A 20,652-nucleotide genomic window follows, 5' to 3' on the forward strand; every position below is an offset into this window, starting at 1 on the left:
GGTTTCACTGTATTAGCCAGGATGGTCTCGATCTCCTGACCTCGTGATCCGCCCGTCTCGGCCTCCCAAAGTGCTAGGATTACAGGCTTGAGCCACCGCGCCCGGCCTGGACTTTTATAAGAATGTATCATAAGCAGGTATGGGCCATTCAAGATATATAGGGTGACAGCCAGGCGTGGTGGGTCACGCCTATGATCCCAGCATTTTGGGAGGCCAAGGCAGGCAGATCATCTGAGGCCAGGAGTTCAAGACCAGCCTGACCAACATGGCGAAACCTCGTCTCTACTAAAAATACAAAAAATTAGCCAGGTGTGGTGGTGGGCACCTGTAATCCCAGCTACTCGGGAGGCTGAGGCAGGAGAATCGCTTGAACTTGAACAGATGGCTACAGGAAAGAATGACTAAATCAGGCAAATGATGGGAACAACATACTGTATGCTATTTTCCCCAGTATCAACAGAGATCCACAGCCCAATTAATAGCAGAGATGCATTTTCGTGTTTCTGTCATGTGTGTATTGCAGCACTAACAGCGGAGGTTGCTGAGATCATGCCACTGCACTGCAGCGTGGGCAACAGAGTAAGACTCTGTCTCATTTTAATAAAAGGAAAAGATATATAGGATAAGAACTGCATTCAGCTGCTCATACAAAGACCCCTCAAACATTACCTTGAACAAATTAGAGATGAATATTTCTCGTTTGTTGAAGAAGCCTTGAGTAACTGATCTGACTGTAGGTTTGGTGATGTGACGTTGACAATAATGGGATGACATTATTGTTCGTTAAGGTCATCAGAGACCCTGGGACTTCTGTAAACTTGATAGGCATTCTGTTTCTCCATCTCACTCCATCGAAAACATCTATCCATTCATTAATTGAAACATTGGCTGTGATTTGAGTCTCTAGTCCTTCCTCCTGTTCAGAGAATAATGTGAGACATTCTGTGGTCGCCATACCAGAGTTCGAACACTTAATGTCTGTGTTTGGGGCTGATGGGTGGCTTTCACGTAGGAACAGAATTTATCACTCACATTAGAGATACCTCTTTTCGTGGTCATACAGGTTTTAAAGATGTGTATTGACATTCATGGAGTGTAAATTACAGCAACCCTTTATCCTTGGGGACTTTTCTCTCTGGGCTGTTCTTAACTCATGTAATTTTTAAAAATGGATTGATATCTCTCCTGCTCCTCTATTTTTCCTGGTGATGAAGTCGCTACTTGCCTGTGGAAGGTACTAAGGCCTATAAAAAGCTGATGAAACAGCCCTCATATCCCCAGAGTATCCCCAGAGTATTCTCTAAGGAGTCATAACTTGATTAAAATGAGAAATTCTATGTCCTGGTTATGCTTATCCCATCTGGACACAGCCTTCTGTGTAGTGGGGCAGATCTCAGCTCTGGCCCCCCCCGCCCTTCTTTCTGAAACTGAATTCCACCTCGTCTTTGTGGTGGTCGGAGTGGTCCCAGGCACCACCCCATTGCTCTCCAAACCACCTTTGGAGCGAGGTGCTGCTCTCAGTTCTGTTTTACAGATGAGGAAACAAGTGGCCAGAAAGGTTGACTAGCCTCTCACCAGCAAGCTGTTAGTGCTGCAATACACACATGACAGAGACATGAAAATGCATCTCTGCTATTAAGTGGGCTGTGGATCTCTGTTGATATTGGGAAAATAGCCTACAGTATGTTGTTCCCATAACTTGCCTGATGTAGTCATTCTTTCCTGTAGCCATCTGTTCAGACAGCACCAGTGAGTCCCTGCTCTATGCCAGGAACTGGGCATCCAGTGGTGTGTAACACAGATGTGACTCCTGCTGCCACTGGTTTTCTTGGGGAAAGCATTGCCGAAATCCGACTCCTTTATAATAAGTGTTTTAAGAGGAATTTACGTTTTCTGTCTCTTTCTTGACAGGTCTACATCCGGATAAAAGACGATGAATGGAACATCTATCGCCGGTATACAGAGTTCAGGAGTTTGCACCACAAGTTACAAAACAAGTACCCTCAAGTGAGGGCCTACAACTTCCCACCCAAAAAGGCCATCGGAAACAAGGTACCGTCCCACGCCAGGAAGCTCACTTGTCATTGCCTGCGTTAAAATGGATTATTTATTCTTCTTCTTTAGTCCGTTACTTAAAAACACATGTTCCTTAAAGAAAAGTTGGCGGATATAAGAAAAAAATAGAGAAAAGAAATAGCCACTCGTAATTCCACCACCTAAAGACGTTGACCATTACATCGTGTGTGTGTGTGTGTGTGTGTGTGTCCTCTCATTTCTCTAGGGCAAGAAGTTGGAAAACGTTTTCTTTAAAGGGCCAGAGAGTAAATATGTTTGGCTTTGGGGACTGTACTATTTCAGTGGCAAATACTCACCTCTGCGGGGATCCTGTGTAAGCCCCCATAGACAGTGCAGACACAAATGCGCGTGGCTGTGTGCCGATAGCATTTTATTTTTAAGAATAGATAGCAGCTGGATTTGGCCTGTAGGTTAGTTTGCCAACCCCTGTTCTGGACTGAAAAATGCTTTTCTAGTTTTCATCCATCGTTGTCATGATGTTCACTTCAACTTGTGACTGTGGAGTCGAACTTTCTCAGAGGAGTTTGTTGTTGTTGTTGTTGTTACATGTTTATTTGCCTCGTGAAGGCTAATGACTTATGGTGACCCGGTTTGCCTCTGTGTATTCATCCCGGTACCCTTGAGGAAGGAGGTGCTAGTCCTCTGTAAGCACCTTGATTGATTGCAATCAATCAAATCAAATCGTTGGTTGATTAGTATTATTTACTCAGCAGTCATTAATTGGGCACCAATTGTATGTCATTGTGCAAAGGGCTGGGTCCGGCTCTGGAGAAGACAGACCTGTGTCTAGACCTGGCTTGGAGCCCTGTCAAATGGTCAGCTTCAGCCAGGAGGCATCATGATGTCACTCCTCATGTTTGCTTAGGGAAGCAGTTCTCTGTCATGGCTGCACTTTGGATCCCCTGGGGAGCTGTGAAAACCACTGAGGACTGCCTGTGGCCCACCTCCATCCCCATTCTGATTTATCTGAAGTGAGGCCTGGGCGTAGAGGGGTTGAATAGTTGTCCAAGTGATTGCACTCTGCGGCCAAACTGGAGAACCTTTGGCTTAGAGGCAAGAAGGAAACAGAGGCACTTCATCAAAATTTCGGTATGTGTTCAATAGCTTGGCAGGGACAGTCCGATTGGGAGGTAGAGCCATGACCTTTCTCAGGACGTGTAAGACATTGGGCATTGTATTCAGCATGATCTCTCTGCCATGGTCGTTCTCAAAGTGTGGCCCCAGCCAGCAGCAGCAGCAGCAGCCCCTGGGAGCTGGTTAGAAATGCACGTTCTTGGGCTCACCCTAGACTCGCTGATTCACAAGCTCTGGGGTTGAGAGCCTGCAGTCTGGGTTGAATAAGCCCTCTAGGTGATGCTGTTCATGAGGAAGTATGAGGACTGCCCTTCTATCTTTTGACAAAGGCATGTGGCAGATGCCATATGGGGCGAATCCCTAGTTTGTGTCTTCAGGAGGTACCGTGCTAGGATTTCCTTGACCTTTATCACAGAAACACAGAGCAAGAGTTTCCATAACCCACTCCTGGCGCTTGGGAATTTCACAGGGAAATCTATTCCCGACTCTTACGTTTACATGTGTGTAGATTTCTACGTATAAAACAGATTGAAACCTGATCACGGTAAGGTCTGCTCGATTTGAACGTAAACAGTTACAAAGCAGGTTTATCCTGGGCCCAGAATACATTGTCCTTCATTTTTCTGTTGGGGAAAAATAGAGCTGAACCGCTACACATGGCAGACGGAAACTCTATACTTGTTCGTAGCAAGGAGTACAAGAATTCTTTTGAAAAGAGGGGAAAATTATATATTGATTTAATCTAATGACCCATGGGCTCACACAAATCTCGGGACTCACTCAGAATGCCCTAAAATGTCATGAAACAACATGCTGCTAACCAGGATATTATCAGATTATAAGACATTCTTATGTGCAAGAAACACGATCCTGGAGTGGCCCTTCCGTGGCAGCTTCTTCGCAGAACCTGCCTGCGTCTTGTGCTAAGGGAACGCCATCGTAGCACAAGGTGGAAATGAGGGGATTTGGATGAGGAAAAGTCTTTGGTTGTGGCTTTACATTGTCCTGACTTAACATTGTCCAGGGGTGCCTGGGAACTGCAGCTTTAAACAATATGACGTATTGTGTTATAAAATGAACTTTACCATGGACAAATTGATACAAACAAGAGTTTGGTTCCTAGGGCATAAAGTAGTGTATTTAGCTTGAAGTCTTAGTTTCCAAGAATCTATCACGAATGTTGAGTCAATACTTGCTATGTTAGTTTCCTCTTGCCGCTGCTGTCACAAATCACCACAAATGTAGGGACCTAGAACAAATTTATTGTCTTACAATTCCAGAGGTCAGATGTCCAAAATGAGCGTCACAGAGCTAAAATCAGGGCGTCAGCCAGGCCTCTTCCTTCCAGAGCCCCAGGAGAGAGTTCGCTCCTTGCTTTTTCAGCTTCTCTTGACCACCTTCATTTATGCCTTATGGCCTTCTGTTTTCAAAGACATCACTCAGCCCTCTGCTTCCGTCATCACAGTCACATTTTTCTCTGGTTCCGACCCTCTTCCTCTTAGAATTCCCCTTTGATCACATTGGGCTCACCCAGATCATCCAAAATAATCCCCCAACCCCACCCTTTATCTCAAGATCCTTCACTTAATCACATCTTTTGAGTCCCTTTGGTCATGAGAGATTCTGGGGATTTGGGTGTGGATGTCTGTAGGAGCCATTATTGCATCCACCACATGTTAGACATTGCTCCATGCTTTCTCCGCAGCCTCAACTCCTTTCCCACCTCCTCCCTTCTCAAGCCCCCCAGTTACACAAAACTTAAGACAAAGCAAATCTCACCAGTCCTGAAAACACTGGATTCGAGTTTAGCGAGATGAGGCTGAGCCCTGAGGAGTGGGAGGGTTTTTCCGGAGTTGCGTCGTGTAGAAAGAGAACATGAAGATGTCCTGGGTCTCTCCTGTGCAGGAGCTGGGAACTGTTTTGTTGTTGTTATTGTTGTTGTAGTTTGTTTGGTTTTTTGGAGGCAAGGTCTTACTCTGTTCCCAGGCTGGAGTGCAGTGATGCGATCTCGACTCACCGCAACCTCTGCTTCTGGAGCAGGGAACTGGGTCTGCTTCATGCGTCCACCCTCATCCCCAGGCTAGAGAGACGATCTGCCCCTGCTAATCCCGGGGCTGGCTCCTCGCAGTGGCGGACCTTTCCCCTGTGAAGCCTCTGTCCACTGAGCAATGTGCTTTTCTCCCCCCAACATAACCCTATTTGCACATAAACAAGCTTGGGAATAAAAGACACCATCTTAGTGAGCCTGGCCCAATAATGACCAGCTGGTACAAGTGCAGCAGCTGGCTCTTAACTGGATTTATGGTCCTGCTCCCGGTGGTGGGGGTGGATCTGACCGCTTAGGTCATGAGCAGTCTTGGGGTCACAGCTCCATTTCTAGCCTGTGCTGCTTTTAACTTTTAATTAGCTTTCAATAAGCTGGTTGAACTGTGATTGTCTTTTATACATATATATATACCGAATCTTGCTCTGTTGCCCAGGCTGGAGTGCAGTGGCACAATTTCAGTTCACAGCAAACTCTGTCTCCTGGGTTCAAGTGATTCTCCTGCCTCAGCCTCCCTAGTAGCTGGGACTACAGGCGCCCACCACCACACTTGGCTAATTTTTGTATTTTTAGTAGAGACAGGGTTTTGCCATGTTGGCCAGGCTGGTCTCAAACTCCTGATCTCAAGTGATCCGCCTGCCTCGGCCTCCCAGAGTACTGGGATTACAGGCGTGAGTAACAGGAGGGGCAATACCTGGCCCCGTGATTGTCGTTTGATTCCTTCTTTCTTTTTCTCTGCATTTGGCTAAGACATACACACTTCCCTTAAATCCACCTTAGCTGCTGCTCAGGACAGATCTGAGTGATTCTTCCCATTTCCAAAGGAGGATTGAGTCAAGATGCAGAACCTTCGACACCCAACAGAGGCCACTGGTGAATTCATTTCAAGGCTGAGCTTATGCGGGTCCCACTTGGCCTAATAACTCAGGATACCTGCTTTAATATCCCAAGGGCAAAATCTCTGGAGTGTGTTGATTCTAAATTGGCCCAGAAAAACCCGCCACATCAGAATCTTTTCTTTCATTGGGTTACTTCAGGGTAACTCACTTGCCCACTTGGACCATTATGACACACCTCTAGACAAAACGTCTTCGGGTTGATAGAATTTCCCTTCCCTTCCCTTCCCTTCCCTTCCCTTCCCCTCCCCTTCCCTCTTCCCTTCCCTCTTCCCTTCCCTTGGCTTCCTTTCCCTTCTTTCACAGGGTCTTGCTCTGTCACCCAGGCTAGAGTTCTGTGATGCAATTGTAGCTCCCTGCAGCCTCAAACTCCTGGGTTCAAGTGACCCTCCTTGCTTCAGCCTACAAGTAGCTGGGACCACAGGCACACACCACCATGCCTGCCTAATATTTCAATTTTTTGCAGAGACAGGGTTTCACCATGTTGGCCAGGCTGGTCTCAAACTCCTGGGCTCAAGAGATGCTCCCACCTCAGCCACCCAAAGTGCTGGCGTTACAGGCATGAGCAATCGCACCCCATCAGGGTTGGTTGAATTTTGCATGCGTTGTTACTCTTAAGCCTTGAACCCATTAAATGTCTCACTGCAGAATCCATAGACCTAGACATTTTTTTTTTAATTACAAGTTTTTTTTTTTTTTGACGGAGTCTCATTCTGTCGCCCAGGCTGGAGTGCAGTGGCACAGTCTCGGCTCACTGCAAGCTCCACATCCTGGATCCATACCATTCTCCTGCCTCAGCCTCCCGAGTAGCTGGGACCACAGGCACCCGCCACCATGCCCGGCTATTTTTTTGTTTTTTTAGTAGAGACAGGGTTTCACCATGTTAACCAGGATGGTCTCGATCTCCTGACCTCATGATCTGTTCGCCTTGGCCTCCCAAAGTGCTGGGATTACAGGCGTGAGCCACCGCTCCTGGACATAGACCTAGATATTATTCAAGGAAATAGCACACATAGTTTAGCTTTCTCATTTGTCAGATGAGTATCCTTCTAGCCTGAATTTCTATATATTTCCTGTACAATGCCATCATTGTTCATTGTCTGATAGTTTTATAATTGAAAGTTACCTTAATCCCAATTTGAATCTTTTTTAATTGACAAAATTAGCATGTTGTATAGTATGTGGACTCAGCATTTGTCTTTACCAAAGAGTCTGTTGCCTTAATATGCCAATATGTGTGTAATTGTATATTCACAGGATACCCAGAGCTCTCCCTGGAGGTATCCATTCCTTCACTTACGGTATCAAGTTCAAATCATGTTGAAATAGTTGGCCTGAATATCAGTTCACCATTTGATGACGCTTATTCTTTCATAGCTGAGCCAAGCCACAATAGATATATATTGAAGTTATTCATTAACTTTTTTATTTTTTGGAGATGGAGTCTTGCTCTGTCACCCAGGCTAGAGTGCAATTGCATGATCTCAACTCACTTCAGCCTCCGCCTCCCGGGTTCAGCTTCCTGAGTAGCCGGGATTACAGGTACCTGCCATCATGCCTGGCTAATTTTTATGTGTTTTTGTAGACACGGCATTTCACCGTGTTGGCCAGGCTGGTTTCGGACTCATGATCTCAGGTGATCAGCCCACCTTGGCCTCCCAAAATGCTGAGATTACAAGTGTGAGCCACCGTGCCTGGCCGTTAACTTTTTTTTTTTTTTGAAATGGTGTGTCGCTCTATCACCCAGGCTGGAGTGCAGTGGTGTGATCTCAGCTCACTGCAACCTCTGCCTCCTGGGTTCACGCGATTCTCCTGCCTCAGCCTCCTGAGTAGCTGGGATTACAGGCGTGCGCCACCACACCTGGCTAATTTTTGTATTTTAGGTAGAGACGGGGTTTCAACATGTTGGTCAGGCTGGTCTCAAACTCCTGAGCTTGTGATCTGCCGGCCTCGGCGTCCCGAAGTGCTGGGGTTACAGGCGTGAGCCACCACACCTCACCCATTAACTTTAATGTATCACTGGGGTGGGGCTTGGTTGGGCCAAGGTAACAATTCCAAGATCTTGGTGACTTAAGCCAACAAGGGTGTATCTTTGGCTCATGTTCTCTGTCCATCGCGGGTCGGCCCAGGGCTCTGCTCTTCACATTGCTGGGTTCCAGGCTGCTGGAGGCTCCATCTGCATGCATGTGGCAACAGGAACAAGGAGTAGGGACAAGTCAGGCGGTGGCTTCTAAAGTTGCTGCCCAGAAGTGACACATGGAAATTCTACTTATATGTCACTGGCCAGAGCAAGTTCCTTGGCCATGCCTAATGCCAGGGAGCAAAGGAGTCCACTCCAGATGTTAATGACCAGCTCTAATGACCCAAGCTGGAGTGACATTTCTGCTGAATGACATTATTCAGCGGGACTGAGAGAGTAAGAGCACAACTTCACCCATCCAAAACTAACATGCCCGTCCCATGGGCTCCACTTGCAAAAGAGTCACAGTTCACCTGCTTCCTGCATCCCTGCTTAAGTCATTCTCTCCTTCCCTCTCTCTGTCTTTTTTCCTTGAGAGAGGGTCTCTCTCTGTCACCCAGGCTGGAATGTAGTGGTGCGATCATAGCTCACTGCAGCCTCACACTCCCTGGCTCCAGCCATCCTTCCATCTCAGCCTCTCAAAGTGCTGGCATTACAGACATGAACCACTGCCCTGGCTCCTGTTTAGATTATTCTAACTCCAAGCCACTGTCACCGCAGTGTGGACACCTGCGGTGGCTGTGTCTTTTTCTCTTTTGCCTCCCTGTAGCCTATTTTCCACACTGCAGCCAGAGTGAGATTTGTACAACATAAATCTGGTTGTGTCAACTGTAGATTAAGACCCTCCAGTGACACCCCTGGTACTTACAATGGGGACTCGTTATTGTGGCCTCAGGTATCCCCTGCTAGCTCCCTCACCTCCCTCTCCTTCCTCATCTCATGCCCTGCCCCCGCCCTCTCCACTCAGCCACACTGGTGTCCTAAGACATCTACACTGTTCTCACCTCAGGGCCTTTGCACCTGTCACACCCTATACCTGGAATGGCCGTTCCCAGATTTCTGCATGGACGCCTCCTCCCATTCACCAGATTTCAGTTCAGATTTGCCCTCTTTGGACGACACAGGGCTTTCCTGACACTCCTCACTGTGCTGCCCTTAGTCACTCTCTGGCCCTTTCCTCTGCTTTAATTTTCTTCGCAGTGTGTGTCATTAATGGAAATGACTTCTTTGTGCACTTCAGTATTATCTGTCTCTCTGCACCAGCATGGAATCTCATGAACTAGGGCTGGAATCTGTTTCTGTTCACTGCTCTGTCCCCAGCTGCTAGAATAGCACCTGACATACCAAGATACTCGCGGTATAAATTAATGAACAGAGAAACAGAAATTCAGTGGAAGAGTTTCCCTTTCACTTTCTTCTGCGTTTTACTGGGTGTTGGCACACATTCAAAAAATCTCAGTTCCAAAAGCGAGTACATAAACTTTCAAGGTGACTCGGGAGGTTGTTCTCACCCTGCTTTTGGCTGAATATTTTTTGCAGAGTGGGCGTGAGGCCAGGCAGGCTTTTGGAGACAGGAAAGGTGGCTCTCTAGTGGTCCGAGGAAGTTGACCGGCGAGCTCCCTGTCCAAATGGGCTTTAGCAGCATGAGGCTTAGGTAAAGGACTCGTTCTTGATGATGTTACTAAAGTCTGCGTTATGGCTCAGGGAGCAAATGAGAATGGAGAGACTGTCATTCCTTCTTAGGCTAATAGATTTCGTCTCCGAAAGTTCATTTGGCATTAAGGCAAGGCAAATCACTTTCCCTGGAGCCACAGATAATTCAACTTGTTGGAGAAATTATGCATTAAAATCCTCATTAAAAACACATACACCCATGTGTGGTAGAGGAACCAAGTGGTACTCGCTGAACCGCAGGAAGCCCCTTCGCAGCTTCTTGGGAGGTGCCATTGGAAACGCAGTCCTGGAGACGGCAGGGTGGGCGCAGAGATGGGAGCGAGTGGACCTCATACAGGAACCAGAGGCAAATGTGTACCGAGTGCAGGGCTGTTGTGCTGGGTATAAGGGCAATGAAGGTGAATTAAGGTTTGGTCTCTGTCCTTAAGAAGCTGGCCGTCTTGTAGGGAGGATGACAAGTAAATGAGTACTCAGAGAGGAGCTATGTGAGCTGCAGGGGACCTGGTGCAATTTTCAGACAGAGGAGAGAGAAGCAGAGAAGGCTCCTGCAGGAGGTGAAATGCTTGAGGGGCCACAGGGCTCCCAGCCAGAAATCTAGGAGAAGGAACAGGTGGGCCAGCAGAATCAATGCCAGGCGTCCTTTCTGTACATCCCGAATCAGTTTCCTGTGGCTTACCACAACACACATTTATTCTCGTACAGTTCAGGAGGCCAGATGTTCCGAACGAGCCTCACCAGGTTAAAAACAAGGTGTCAGCAAGGCTGCATTTCTTTCTAGAGACTCCAGAGGAGAATCTTATCCTGGCCTTTTCCAGCTTAGAAGTTGCCTGCATTTCTTGGCTCATGGCCCCTTCCTCTGTCTTCCATGTTGCCTCTCTCCCACCATTCTTCTGTTGTCAGATCTTCCCCTGACCATAGCAGGGAAAGGTTCTACACTTTTCAGTAATGTGATTAGACTGGGCCCATCCAGCTTATCCAGGGTAATCTCCCTGTCTCAGAGCCCTTAATTTCACCTCCTCTGCAATGGCCCCTGTACAGTAGCATATTCACAGGTTCTAGAGATTGAGGCATAGACACTTTGGGAGAGGGTGGGCCTCATCCTGCTTCCTGTACACCTCTTCTTCCTTCTTCCTTGCCCTGGGTAGAGAACTCTTACTGTCAGCCCACTTGACAAGTGGGGCAGCAGAGGCACAGGGATGTGAAGTGACCTGCCTGGGCCATCTGGCTTGGCAGCGTCAAGGCTGGTATCTGGGCCCAGGCAGGTCATCTGCCTTCAGCCTCTGTGAGCACAGCCTATCCCACAAGAAGGTCGGCTGCAGAGGATCCTGGAGGCGGGACAGGCAGAATCAGTCAGCCGTTGCCTATTTGATGGACATTCACATTAACTCCCTAAGTTAACTCCTCAACCTCAGTGCTGTGGAGAGCAGGGGGCAGGTGAGGAGGGGCTCTGATGGCCTCTCTCTCCACCCACACCCACCGCTCTACACTTGCTTAGGGGCCATTCTTAGAGTTGGGAGTGCTGCCCTCAGAGTTCATCCACAGGCTTGGAAGAACTTCCCTGTTAATCCTAAACTTGTGGGGAGACAGTTACTCATTCATGCATTTATGCATTTATTCTTTCAGTAGGACTTTACCAACTCCGTAAGTAAGAGGCTGTAATAAGCACTGAGAGTCAAACAAAGAAAAAGATCCTTAAGGCTGTACTCTGTGTGTACTGATGTGCCTCGGGCACGTTATTGGACCTCTCTGTGCCTGTTTCCCCTTTCGTATACCAGGAATACTCATGCCACTGCTAGCATTGTTTTTATGAGGATTGAAAGCAGTTACATCTGTAAAATGCTCAGAACAGTGTCTGGCGCAGGATAAGAGCTGTCTTCAGGTTTGTTAGGTCAGGGTCATTGGGCAGGTAGCAAAGTGGAGAGAGCAGACACACAACTGCGTTCTTATCCCAGCAATGCCAGGACCCCGAACCTGTGCAGTGGGCGAGCCTGACATGGACGGTCCCGCTGGAAACCTCAAACCCGGTGTCTCCACGTAAACTAACACCAGCCACCATATGCCGACTTGCCAGGCACACCGAGAGCTTTGTCTTCATTTTCTCATCATGCAGTTCTTATCGGGCTCCATATGAAGTGTTTTGTAGATGAGGAAACTGGGGATTAGGGGCAATAAGCATCCTGCCCGAACTCCCATAGCTTGTAAGTGCCAGAGTCAGGAATTGAGCTGAACTCTGCAAATGCAGAGGGTCGCACCACCCGGCCCTCCTTGGAGAAGTAAGTCCCACGTGTCTGTACCCAAATCTAGGAGCTGGTGATGCAGAAAGTCACCTACTACAGGTTTCGGCCAGAAAGGTCATCATGTGAAGACAATTCAGAAGATGATGTGACTCCCCCACCTGCTCGCAGCAGAGATGCAGGGAGCTCACACCATCCCCTGCAACTGCCAGGGCCCCACAGAGAAATTCGGGAGGGACAAGCAGCTCCGAGTGAATGAAGCCATAAACTCAAGCCTGTGTCTCATTTGACACTCTGCCAACCACCATGTAAATGTTCCTAGTACTTAATGTATTAATTGAGAAGAAGAGAGAAATTGGGCTCATTATACATCACACATTTGTATTTCTCTTTAATACAGTAAAAGCCTCTTAAGATATTTTCCAGGAGAGCAACCACTAACGTCATCTTGCCAGAAAAAGCATCTCAGGGGAGAGACCTTGGTGAGCTTCAGACTCGGAATGTGTCTGTGGAGGCATCTGCATAGGTATATATATGTTTCATTAGTGGGGTTTCTTGGGAGGACTTTTCTATAATATCAAATTAAAACCCAGTAAAAAAAAAAAAAAAATCAAGGTCATTTATAAACAAAAAATCCAGAACCAGCCACTGAAAGCGTATTTGCTGTTCTGTTCCCATCCTGCATATTTTCTAGGTATAACACATGAAGAAGCAGAATTCAAGAGACTCCTCTTGGTGGACTCAAGTCGTAGAACTTGCTGGTCCCACCCTCCACTGTGGCCTTGATACCTCCACCAGGAAGTCTTCCCTGACTTCAAACACATGAGCCACCCCTCCCCTGGGTTCATTTCTCATACTCCATCTTATCACAGTTGCCTGATTTACAGTTCTTCCTTCCTGTAGTACCCACCGTCCCTGCACCCATTACATCATAGAATTAGAGGGCAGATCCTGGTCTTACTTGAGTCTTTGTCTTCTTAGGATCTGTCACAGTGCTGAGTACTGAGTTGAACCCGTTTGTTGAATAATGAACTGAAGCTGTGTGGAAGTCATTGTGTAGCACCGGCTTTGTCGGGTCATTAATTTCCTTTCTCCCCTCGTCCTGTGTCTCTTCACTTCCAGGACACTGTCATTCATGGTCGTTCATAGATGCTCAGTTCCCGTATGGCGCCATCTCACCTGCCCGCTGGACATTGACCAGCTGATATTTGCAGGAGTTTCCATGAAGACTCTGCATTAGTTGTTCCTGGTGTCACAGAAGATTTGTTTGACACTTCTGGGGTCTGGTCTTCCCAGTGAACCCACCAGAATTAGCCAGCTTGCCCCACTTCACTCATTTCAGGCTGAGTTTGAGGACCCTATTTCTAGGTAGAACCCACTGGCTTTGTGATTGAGTGAATTATAAGACAACTTGACTCTGTTGGGCATTAAACGTTGGCCAAAATATTTCTGGGGCTATATATCATTATTTAATCTCCTTCCAGCTCTAAAAGCCCTCTGAAAAAGACTTAACCCGTATTCTATCTGCTTTTGTTCCTCACATTTTCAGACAACTGATTAAAATCACAACTTAGAAGTATTTCTTGGCTCTTACCCTTTTGAATAGTTGGAGAATAATTGCTACCTTTCCCTTCAGTATTCTCATTAATATCTGAGAACTTCAAACAGCAGAAAAACACAAAGGAGAAAACAAATTGAGAACTGTGTATTGCAATCTTGGTTCATCTCTAGCACACTGGGAAAAAAAAAAATTCAGCCTCTCAAATTGCCACCAATTGGTTACTTCCTGAAGCCACCTTTTTGCAATTCACAACCCCAGGCTGGAGGAAGCCTCTCCTTTTCTCTCATCCTTCTCCACTGTGTCATGGGCCACTTGCATCTTTAGAAACCATGCCATACAGAGGGAAAGAGTTTGGACTGTGGATCCAGATCCTGCCCCCACCCACACGGGCTATGTGACCTTGGGCAAGTCCTCAGCCTCTGCACACTCAGCTGTCACATGGTGGTCTGCACACTGACAGCATGGACTCTGGTGGAGAGTGAACAAGCCCATACCAGTCAAGTGTTTCCCATGGCACAGTGTGTCCTTAGCCCTCAAATGTCAGCGTAAAAACCAGGTCTGCACGGAGAATGCACTCATTTGATTTCTTTTCCTTTGTGATTGGTGATAACTCACACATAGGCATGCTTTTTCTTTCTTTCATTCTCTCTTCTTCCTCCCCTCTTCACTTCTCTGCTTCTTGTTGTGGTGTGTTGTGGGTTTTGGCTTTTTTTTTTTTTTTTTTATGATAGCGTCTCACTCTGTCACCCAGGCTAGAATGCAGTGGTGCGATCTTGGCTCACCGCAACCTCCACCTCCCGGGTTCAAACAATTCTTGTGCCTCAGCCTCCTGAGTAGCTAGGACTATAGGCATGCACCACCAGGCATGGCTAATTTCTGTATTTTTAGTAGAGATGGGGTTTCGCCACGTTGACCAGGCTGGTCTCAAACTCCTGACCTCAAGTGATCTGCCCACCTCAGCCTCCCACAGTGCTGGGATTACAGGCATGAGCCACCGCGCCAGGCCTTTTTTGGCTTTTTTTTACGTTGAGGTATAGCATGCCTCCAATTTTAAGGTACAGTTTGATAGATTTTCACAAAATGAACACACCTAGGCAAACAGCAATAGACCAAGAAATAGACCATTATGAGAGCTCCAGAGCCTCCTCTTCTTAAAGGGCCACTGTGCTGCTTTTTGATACCGTAGTGTGCTTTTGCCTGTGTGTACTCCTTTGTATCTGGCTTCTTTCTTTCAGTATCACACCTGTGAGCTTCATCCATGTTGTCGCAAGTAGCAATTGTTGGTTCATTTTCATTGCTCTGTAATATTCCATTGTATGACTACACCACTATTTATTTATCTTTGACTGTCAGCGGATAGTTCAGTGGCTTCTGGTCTGGCTCAGTTACAAATAGTGCTGTGATTAACAGTTCTTACATATGTCTTCTGCTGGCTCTGAGTCCTGATTTCTGTGGGATAAAATCCTTAGGAATGGACTTGCTGGTCACAGGGTATGTTTATACTGCACTGTAGTGGATACTGCCAAACAGTGTCCCAAAGCGGCCATATGGTGATGATTTTTTAAACAAAGGGAAAAATAATACAAAGGATAGGATGCCAGGCACCTGTATTCCCACCACACAAACTTAACAGCTGTCCACATTTTATCATATTTGCTTCCAAGCTCCTACAAAATTATTATGGAGTGTTTCAAATGTGTCCTGGAATACACAGGAAAATGTAATGAACACACACACATCACCATCCAGATTAACGAATGTTAACATTCAGAAATTAAACACTGTAAATACAGCGAAACCCTTGTTGCACCTTTTCTCCCAGAAGGAAACCGCTCTGCAGAATCGTTCTGTGTCCTTATATTACATGTGATTATGAGAGGGTTTTCTTTTTACTGCTTCACATCAATGATATTATTTCTTTTTTTTTTTTTTGAACCGGAGTCTCACTCTGTCGTCCAGGCTGGAGTGCAGTGGTGTGATCTCGGCTCACTGCAACCTCCACCTCCCGGGTTCACGCCATTCTCCTGCCTCAGCCTTCCGAGTAGCTGGGACTACAGGTGCCCGCCACTGCACCCAGCTGATTTTTTTGTATTTTTAGTAGACGGGGTTTTACCATGGTCTTGATCTCCTAACCTCGTGCTCCGCCTGCCTCGGCCTCCCAAAGTGCTGGGATTACAGATATAAGCCACTGTGCCCGGCCTGATATTATTCTTTATGTAGCCTTTCACAACTGCCATTCTTCGCCAGTATCACATTTTTTGAGATTTATTCATTTAGGCTCAGGGCATTCTAATTCGTTAACTGCTACACTTATTGATAGTCTGTGGTATGACTACTCAGTGTTGCTTTTACATACTCTCTCTTTGATGGACATTTAGGTTGTTTGCAATTTTTCCCTATTCAGGCATTGTTGCATTAGCATCCTTGTACACATGTCTTGGTACACAGGTTTGAGACTCGGTTTCTCTAGGTTGTGTGCCTATGAATGGGGTTGCTGGCTTATAAGGTATGCTTGTCATCAGCTTGCGTAGCTCTTGCCAGATTGTTTTCCAAGATGGCAGCACCAGTGGTTTACTTTCAATCATGGGTGAGAATTCCCGTTGTCTCACATTCGCAACAACGCTTGGCTTTGTTCAACTTAAAATTTGTTTGTATTTCGCCAACACAATGGGTACAAAATGGTATCTCATTTTGTTGTTGTTGTTGTCGTTGTTTTGAGACAGGGTCTCACTCTTGCCCAGGCTGGAGTGCAGTGGCACCATCTCAGCTCACTGCAACCTCCGCTTCCTGGGTTCAAGTGATTCTTCCACCTCAGCCTCCCAAGTAGCTGGGACTATAGGCATGTGCCACCATGCCCAACTAATTTTTGTATTTGTAGTAGAGTAGTAGAGACAGGGTTTTACCATGTTGGCCAGGCTGGTTGAAGACTCCTGACCTCAGATGATCCACCCACCTCGGCCTCCCAAAGTGCTGGGGTTACGGGCATGAGCCACTGCACCTAGCCCTCATTTTGTTTTTGATTCACATTTTCCCAGTTACTGATAAGGCTGATGAACTGCTTGTGATTTTCAGCCATTTGGATTTCCTCTTCCCTTTCTTGCCTTTGTGTGTCCTTTGGCTCTTTTTGTTCTCGGGTATTTTGTTGGTTTCTAGGATCCCTTTATGTTTTCTGGGTGCCATCCTTTGTCTTTACAAAGATAGAGCCCCCAGTGCTATGCAAGGCTGAAGTGGGAAGATCCCTTGAATCCCGGAGTTCAAGGCCAGCCTGGGCAAGATAGTGAGTTCCTGTCTCAACAACAACAACGAACTCTTGGTGTCACCTCATTGGAGTAGCAACTCTAGAACTCTAGAATTCCATTCACCCTAGAACCCACGATCTGTCCGTCCTCCCTGTGCCTGCTGCCTGCCTGGCCCCTGTTCCCTTTGCAGCCCCCAGAGCTTTGGTGCACACACTCGTTTAAGTGTCTCCTTCCTCACTGGACTTGTTTTCTGGGGGAGCAGTTCCCCCATTAGACTCTGCTCACTGAGAGACGGGCATGGCTGCTTGCATCAGTGGAGGCTGGATTTGTGGGTATTGGCATGAAGGAACATTGGGTCGCAGATTACATTCTTTCACTTGCATCCAGAGTAAACCCGCTGCAAAGCTCCTCTCTCCAAAATGGGGCCCAGCAAGCTTTAAGTGTCCTGGCAGTACAGGACCCAGTCGCACTTGCTGAAGAGCCCATCTTCTCTACTGGCTCACAACCACGTTCAGCTTAACCACCCCCTTAGAACTTTCTCTTCATTTAATTTTTCAGCTCTTTTGCCTTCTGAGGGAAAAGTGAAGTTCCTTTTGGTAATGAGTTTTGAAGCTTTTTTGAGTTAAGTGCCTGATCCTCATAAGCCGGTGAAAATGGGAACTGTTTTGTGTCACAAAGGAGCCTTGGATGCTGGCTTTTAGCTCTCCCTGGTGAACTGGGCCGCCTTTTTCCTATCAGCAGGAAATAAACAAGCCCTGCTTCACATCAGTGGCACCATCTTAATAAGAATAGTGGCTATTCATTGAGTGCTAACTGCGTGCCAGGCAGGGTGCCAAGGACTGCCTGCACATTCTCATTTAATCCCCTCAGCATCCCTGGGGCCGAGGAGTTAGCATCCCTGCCTCACCTCATGTGACCCGTCAAACCTTCAAGCTCTTTCTTGCCTCAGGACCTTTGCACATACAGTTCCTTTAGGATACTCCATCCCTCACCCTTCCTGTGGCCACATCTTCCTCCTCTGGCAGGTCTCAACTCTTTTTTTTTTTCTTTTTTTGGAGTCTCACTCTATTGCCCAGGCGTGGAGTGCAGTGGCACGGTCTCAGCTCACTGCAGCTGCAGCTTCCGTCTCCCAGGTTCAAGCAGTCCTCCTGCCTCAGCCTCCCAAGTAGTTGGGATTACAGACGTGCACCACCACATCCAGCTAGTTTATGTATTTTCGGTAGAGTTGGGGTTTCACCATGTCCAGGTCTCAAACTCCTGACCTCAAGTGATTCGCCCACCTCGACTTCCCCAAGTGCTGGGATTACAGGTGTGAGCCACCGCACCTGGCCTCATCTGGAATTCTGTGTCCTTGAAGAGGTGTTTCCCAGCTACCCAAAATAAGTTAGTTCCCTCCATTACATGCTTGCTTTCTTTGCCCCTTATTTTTTCCTTTTATAATATTAGAACATTTTATGAACATAGTTATTTGCTTAAACATGTTAGATGTGTTTGTGTGCTGGCCAGGGGAGCCATTGAAGGAGTTTAAGCGGGTAGTGACAAAAATCCAGTTTGTATTTTGGAGATGTCACTGCCCCCTAGAGGACAGCTGGATGGGGTCACTGTGTCTGGGAGTCTCATGCGAGGGGAATGTGAGAGGCAGGATGTCTGCAGCTGTGTTGGGCTTGTTGGCGCGTGCCTGTAATCCCAGCACTTTGGGAGACCAAGGCAGGTGGATCACCTGAGGTCAGGAGTTCGAGAGTGGCCTGGCCAACATGGTGAAACACCAATCTCTACTAAAAATACAAACAGTAGCCAGATGTGGTGGTGCACCTCTCTAGTCCCAGCTACTCAGGAGGCTGAGGCAGGAGAATCTCATGAAGTCGCGAGGCGAAGGTTTTAGTGAGCTGAGATCACACCACTGCACTCCAGCCTGGGCGACAGGATGAGACTCTGTCAAAAAAAAAAAAAGAAATGTCTACAGGTTTCGGTGAGTGCAGCGCTGTTGAGGACTGAGAAAGGAATCAGCAGACATGGAGACTTGGCAGAGATGAGGACTCGCAGAAAAGTCACACGCATCTGTAGGTGACTATATTGTGCAGTGAGTGGGCCCTAAAATTGTGCCTTGGACAAAGTTGCAGCACGGGGTAGTCAGCTGGCAGCCCACAGGTCACATTCCGCCCAAGTCAGGGCTTGTGTTTCACGGTGGTGGTGATGAGAAGTATGATAAACCCATGCCTCCAGCTCAGGGTACACGGCCTCCCCAGCAAGCGAGACTGGTCTTCCTCTTTATCTCACACTTCCTCGTTGCAACCATTGTCAGGCACTGAATGGAGGCTGGGCCCTTCACTGGAGTGCATGGTCCTAGGTCACCAGCCTGCCCTGCTTCTCTCACTTGCTTGGCCCTAATGGCTTTTTTTTTTTTTTCCTGGCCTAGTCTTGCTCTGTTTCCCAGGCTAGAGTGCAGTGGTGCGATCTCTGCTTGCTGCAACTCTGCCTCCCAGGTTGAAGCCATTCTCCTGCCTCAGCCTCCCAAGTAGCTGGGATTACAGGCACCTGCCACCATGCCTGGGTAATTTTTATATTTTTAGCAGAGACCGGGTTTCACCATGTTGGCCAGGCCGGTCTCAGACTCCTGACCTTAAGTGATCCACCCGCCTTGGCCTTCTGACGGCTTTTGAATTTGGTTCCCTGCAGGGTTTGGGGAAGACTTCTTGGAGCGGGTGATTTTTTTTCTTCTGAGCTTTGAATAATTAAGTAGACAAGGGAAGAGCATTCCAGGGAGGGGAAAGCATGAGCAAAGCTGCAGAAGTATGGGGGACAGACAGGTTCAGGTGTGTGCTCAATTCTTGATGTCCAGGTGCTCCTGCCCCTCACCAGTGTTGGGAAGGGGTCCGGAGATGAGTGTGCCCTTGGGTGAAGCCCAGATGAGCAGGTAGCACGGTAATGGGCCTTGGACTTTCTCAGCAGCTTGGACCTGCCCTTCCTGTTATCTCCAGGACCAATGACTTCAGAGGACTGAACAGTGAGGGCTCTGGGGAGGACAGCCGCCTGGCGGCAACCAAGATCCCGAGGTGTCTAAGAGTTTTTGGCAGAAAGGCCCTAAAGTAAAAAAGTAAATGAAAAGCTCCATTAATTTCTAGATAAACATTCCTTCATTTTTTATTTCACAAACCTTCATTGAGTATTGATGATACACCAAGTCTTATGACCTTGGAGACAAATAGGACACATTTCCTGCCCTCAGGGAGTTCTCATAGGGCCCCCCAAGTCAGTGCTATGAGGGAGGTTAAATTAGGATGTGGGAGCACACGGGAGAATATATCATTGAGGATGCTTTCTACGGCAAGTGGCAACACCAAAATCAAACTATTTTTAATCTAACAAGATCATGTATTGGCTTGTGTAACGAGAGGCTTAGGAATGACTTCGGGAGTGGCTGGAGTCGGGAGCTCAGCATCATCAGACATCTGTATCTTGACCAGTCTCCTTCTCGTGTATTTGCTGACTCGAGAAATAAACTGAGTCTTGCCTGTTGTCTCTGCGCCTGTTTTTCTCTCTGCCTGCTTTTTCTCAGTTGGTTTCCTTCTTAGGCAGCCACCTCTCTGATGACAAAGATGATCAGCTGCCTCAGGCTTCCATTGTATCCGCTAGGTGCCTCAGGCAGAAAGAGCAAATTTCTTTCCCAGTAGTTTCCATCTCAGCACTGATGCTCAGTGGCCTAGCTTCAGTCTCCTGCCTGTCCCAGGACAAATCACAGTGACTGTGATTGGCCAGGTCGTTGGTTCGGTCCTGGATGGAGGGGTGGATAATTTCTGTCCACTCTTCAGACAAGAAGGTTGATTCACAAAGGAA

The 20,652-nt window shown here is 47.4% G+C and overlaps 1 protein-coding gene across 1 annotated transcript in view; it reads left to right on the forward strand.

Moving 5' to 3' along the window:
- Window positions 1–20,652, forward strand: part of SNX29 (sorting nexin 29) — a 593,032-nt gene that overhangs the window by 497,693 nt on the left and 74,687 nt on the right. The window contains exon 20 of the mRNA XM_023231145.3: window positions 1,912–2,052. Coding sequence (XP_023086913.1) covers window positions 1,912–2,052 — 141 coding nt within the window. The remainder of the gene's footprint in view (window positions 1–1,911; window positions 2,053–20,652) is intronic.

The sequence above is a fragment of the Piliocolobus tephrosceles genome, chromosome 17 (assembly GCF_002776525.5).
Source record: "Piliocolobus tephrosceles isolate RC106 chromosome 17, ASM277652v3, whole genome shotgun sequence".
Lineage (NCBI taxonomy): Eukaryota > Metazoa > Chordata > Mammalia > Primates > Cercopithecidae > Piliocolobus > Piliocolobus tephrosceles.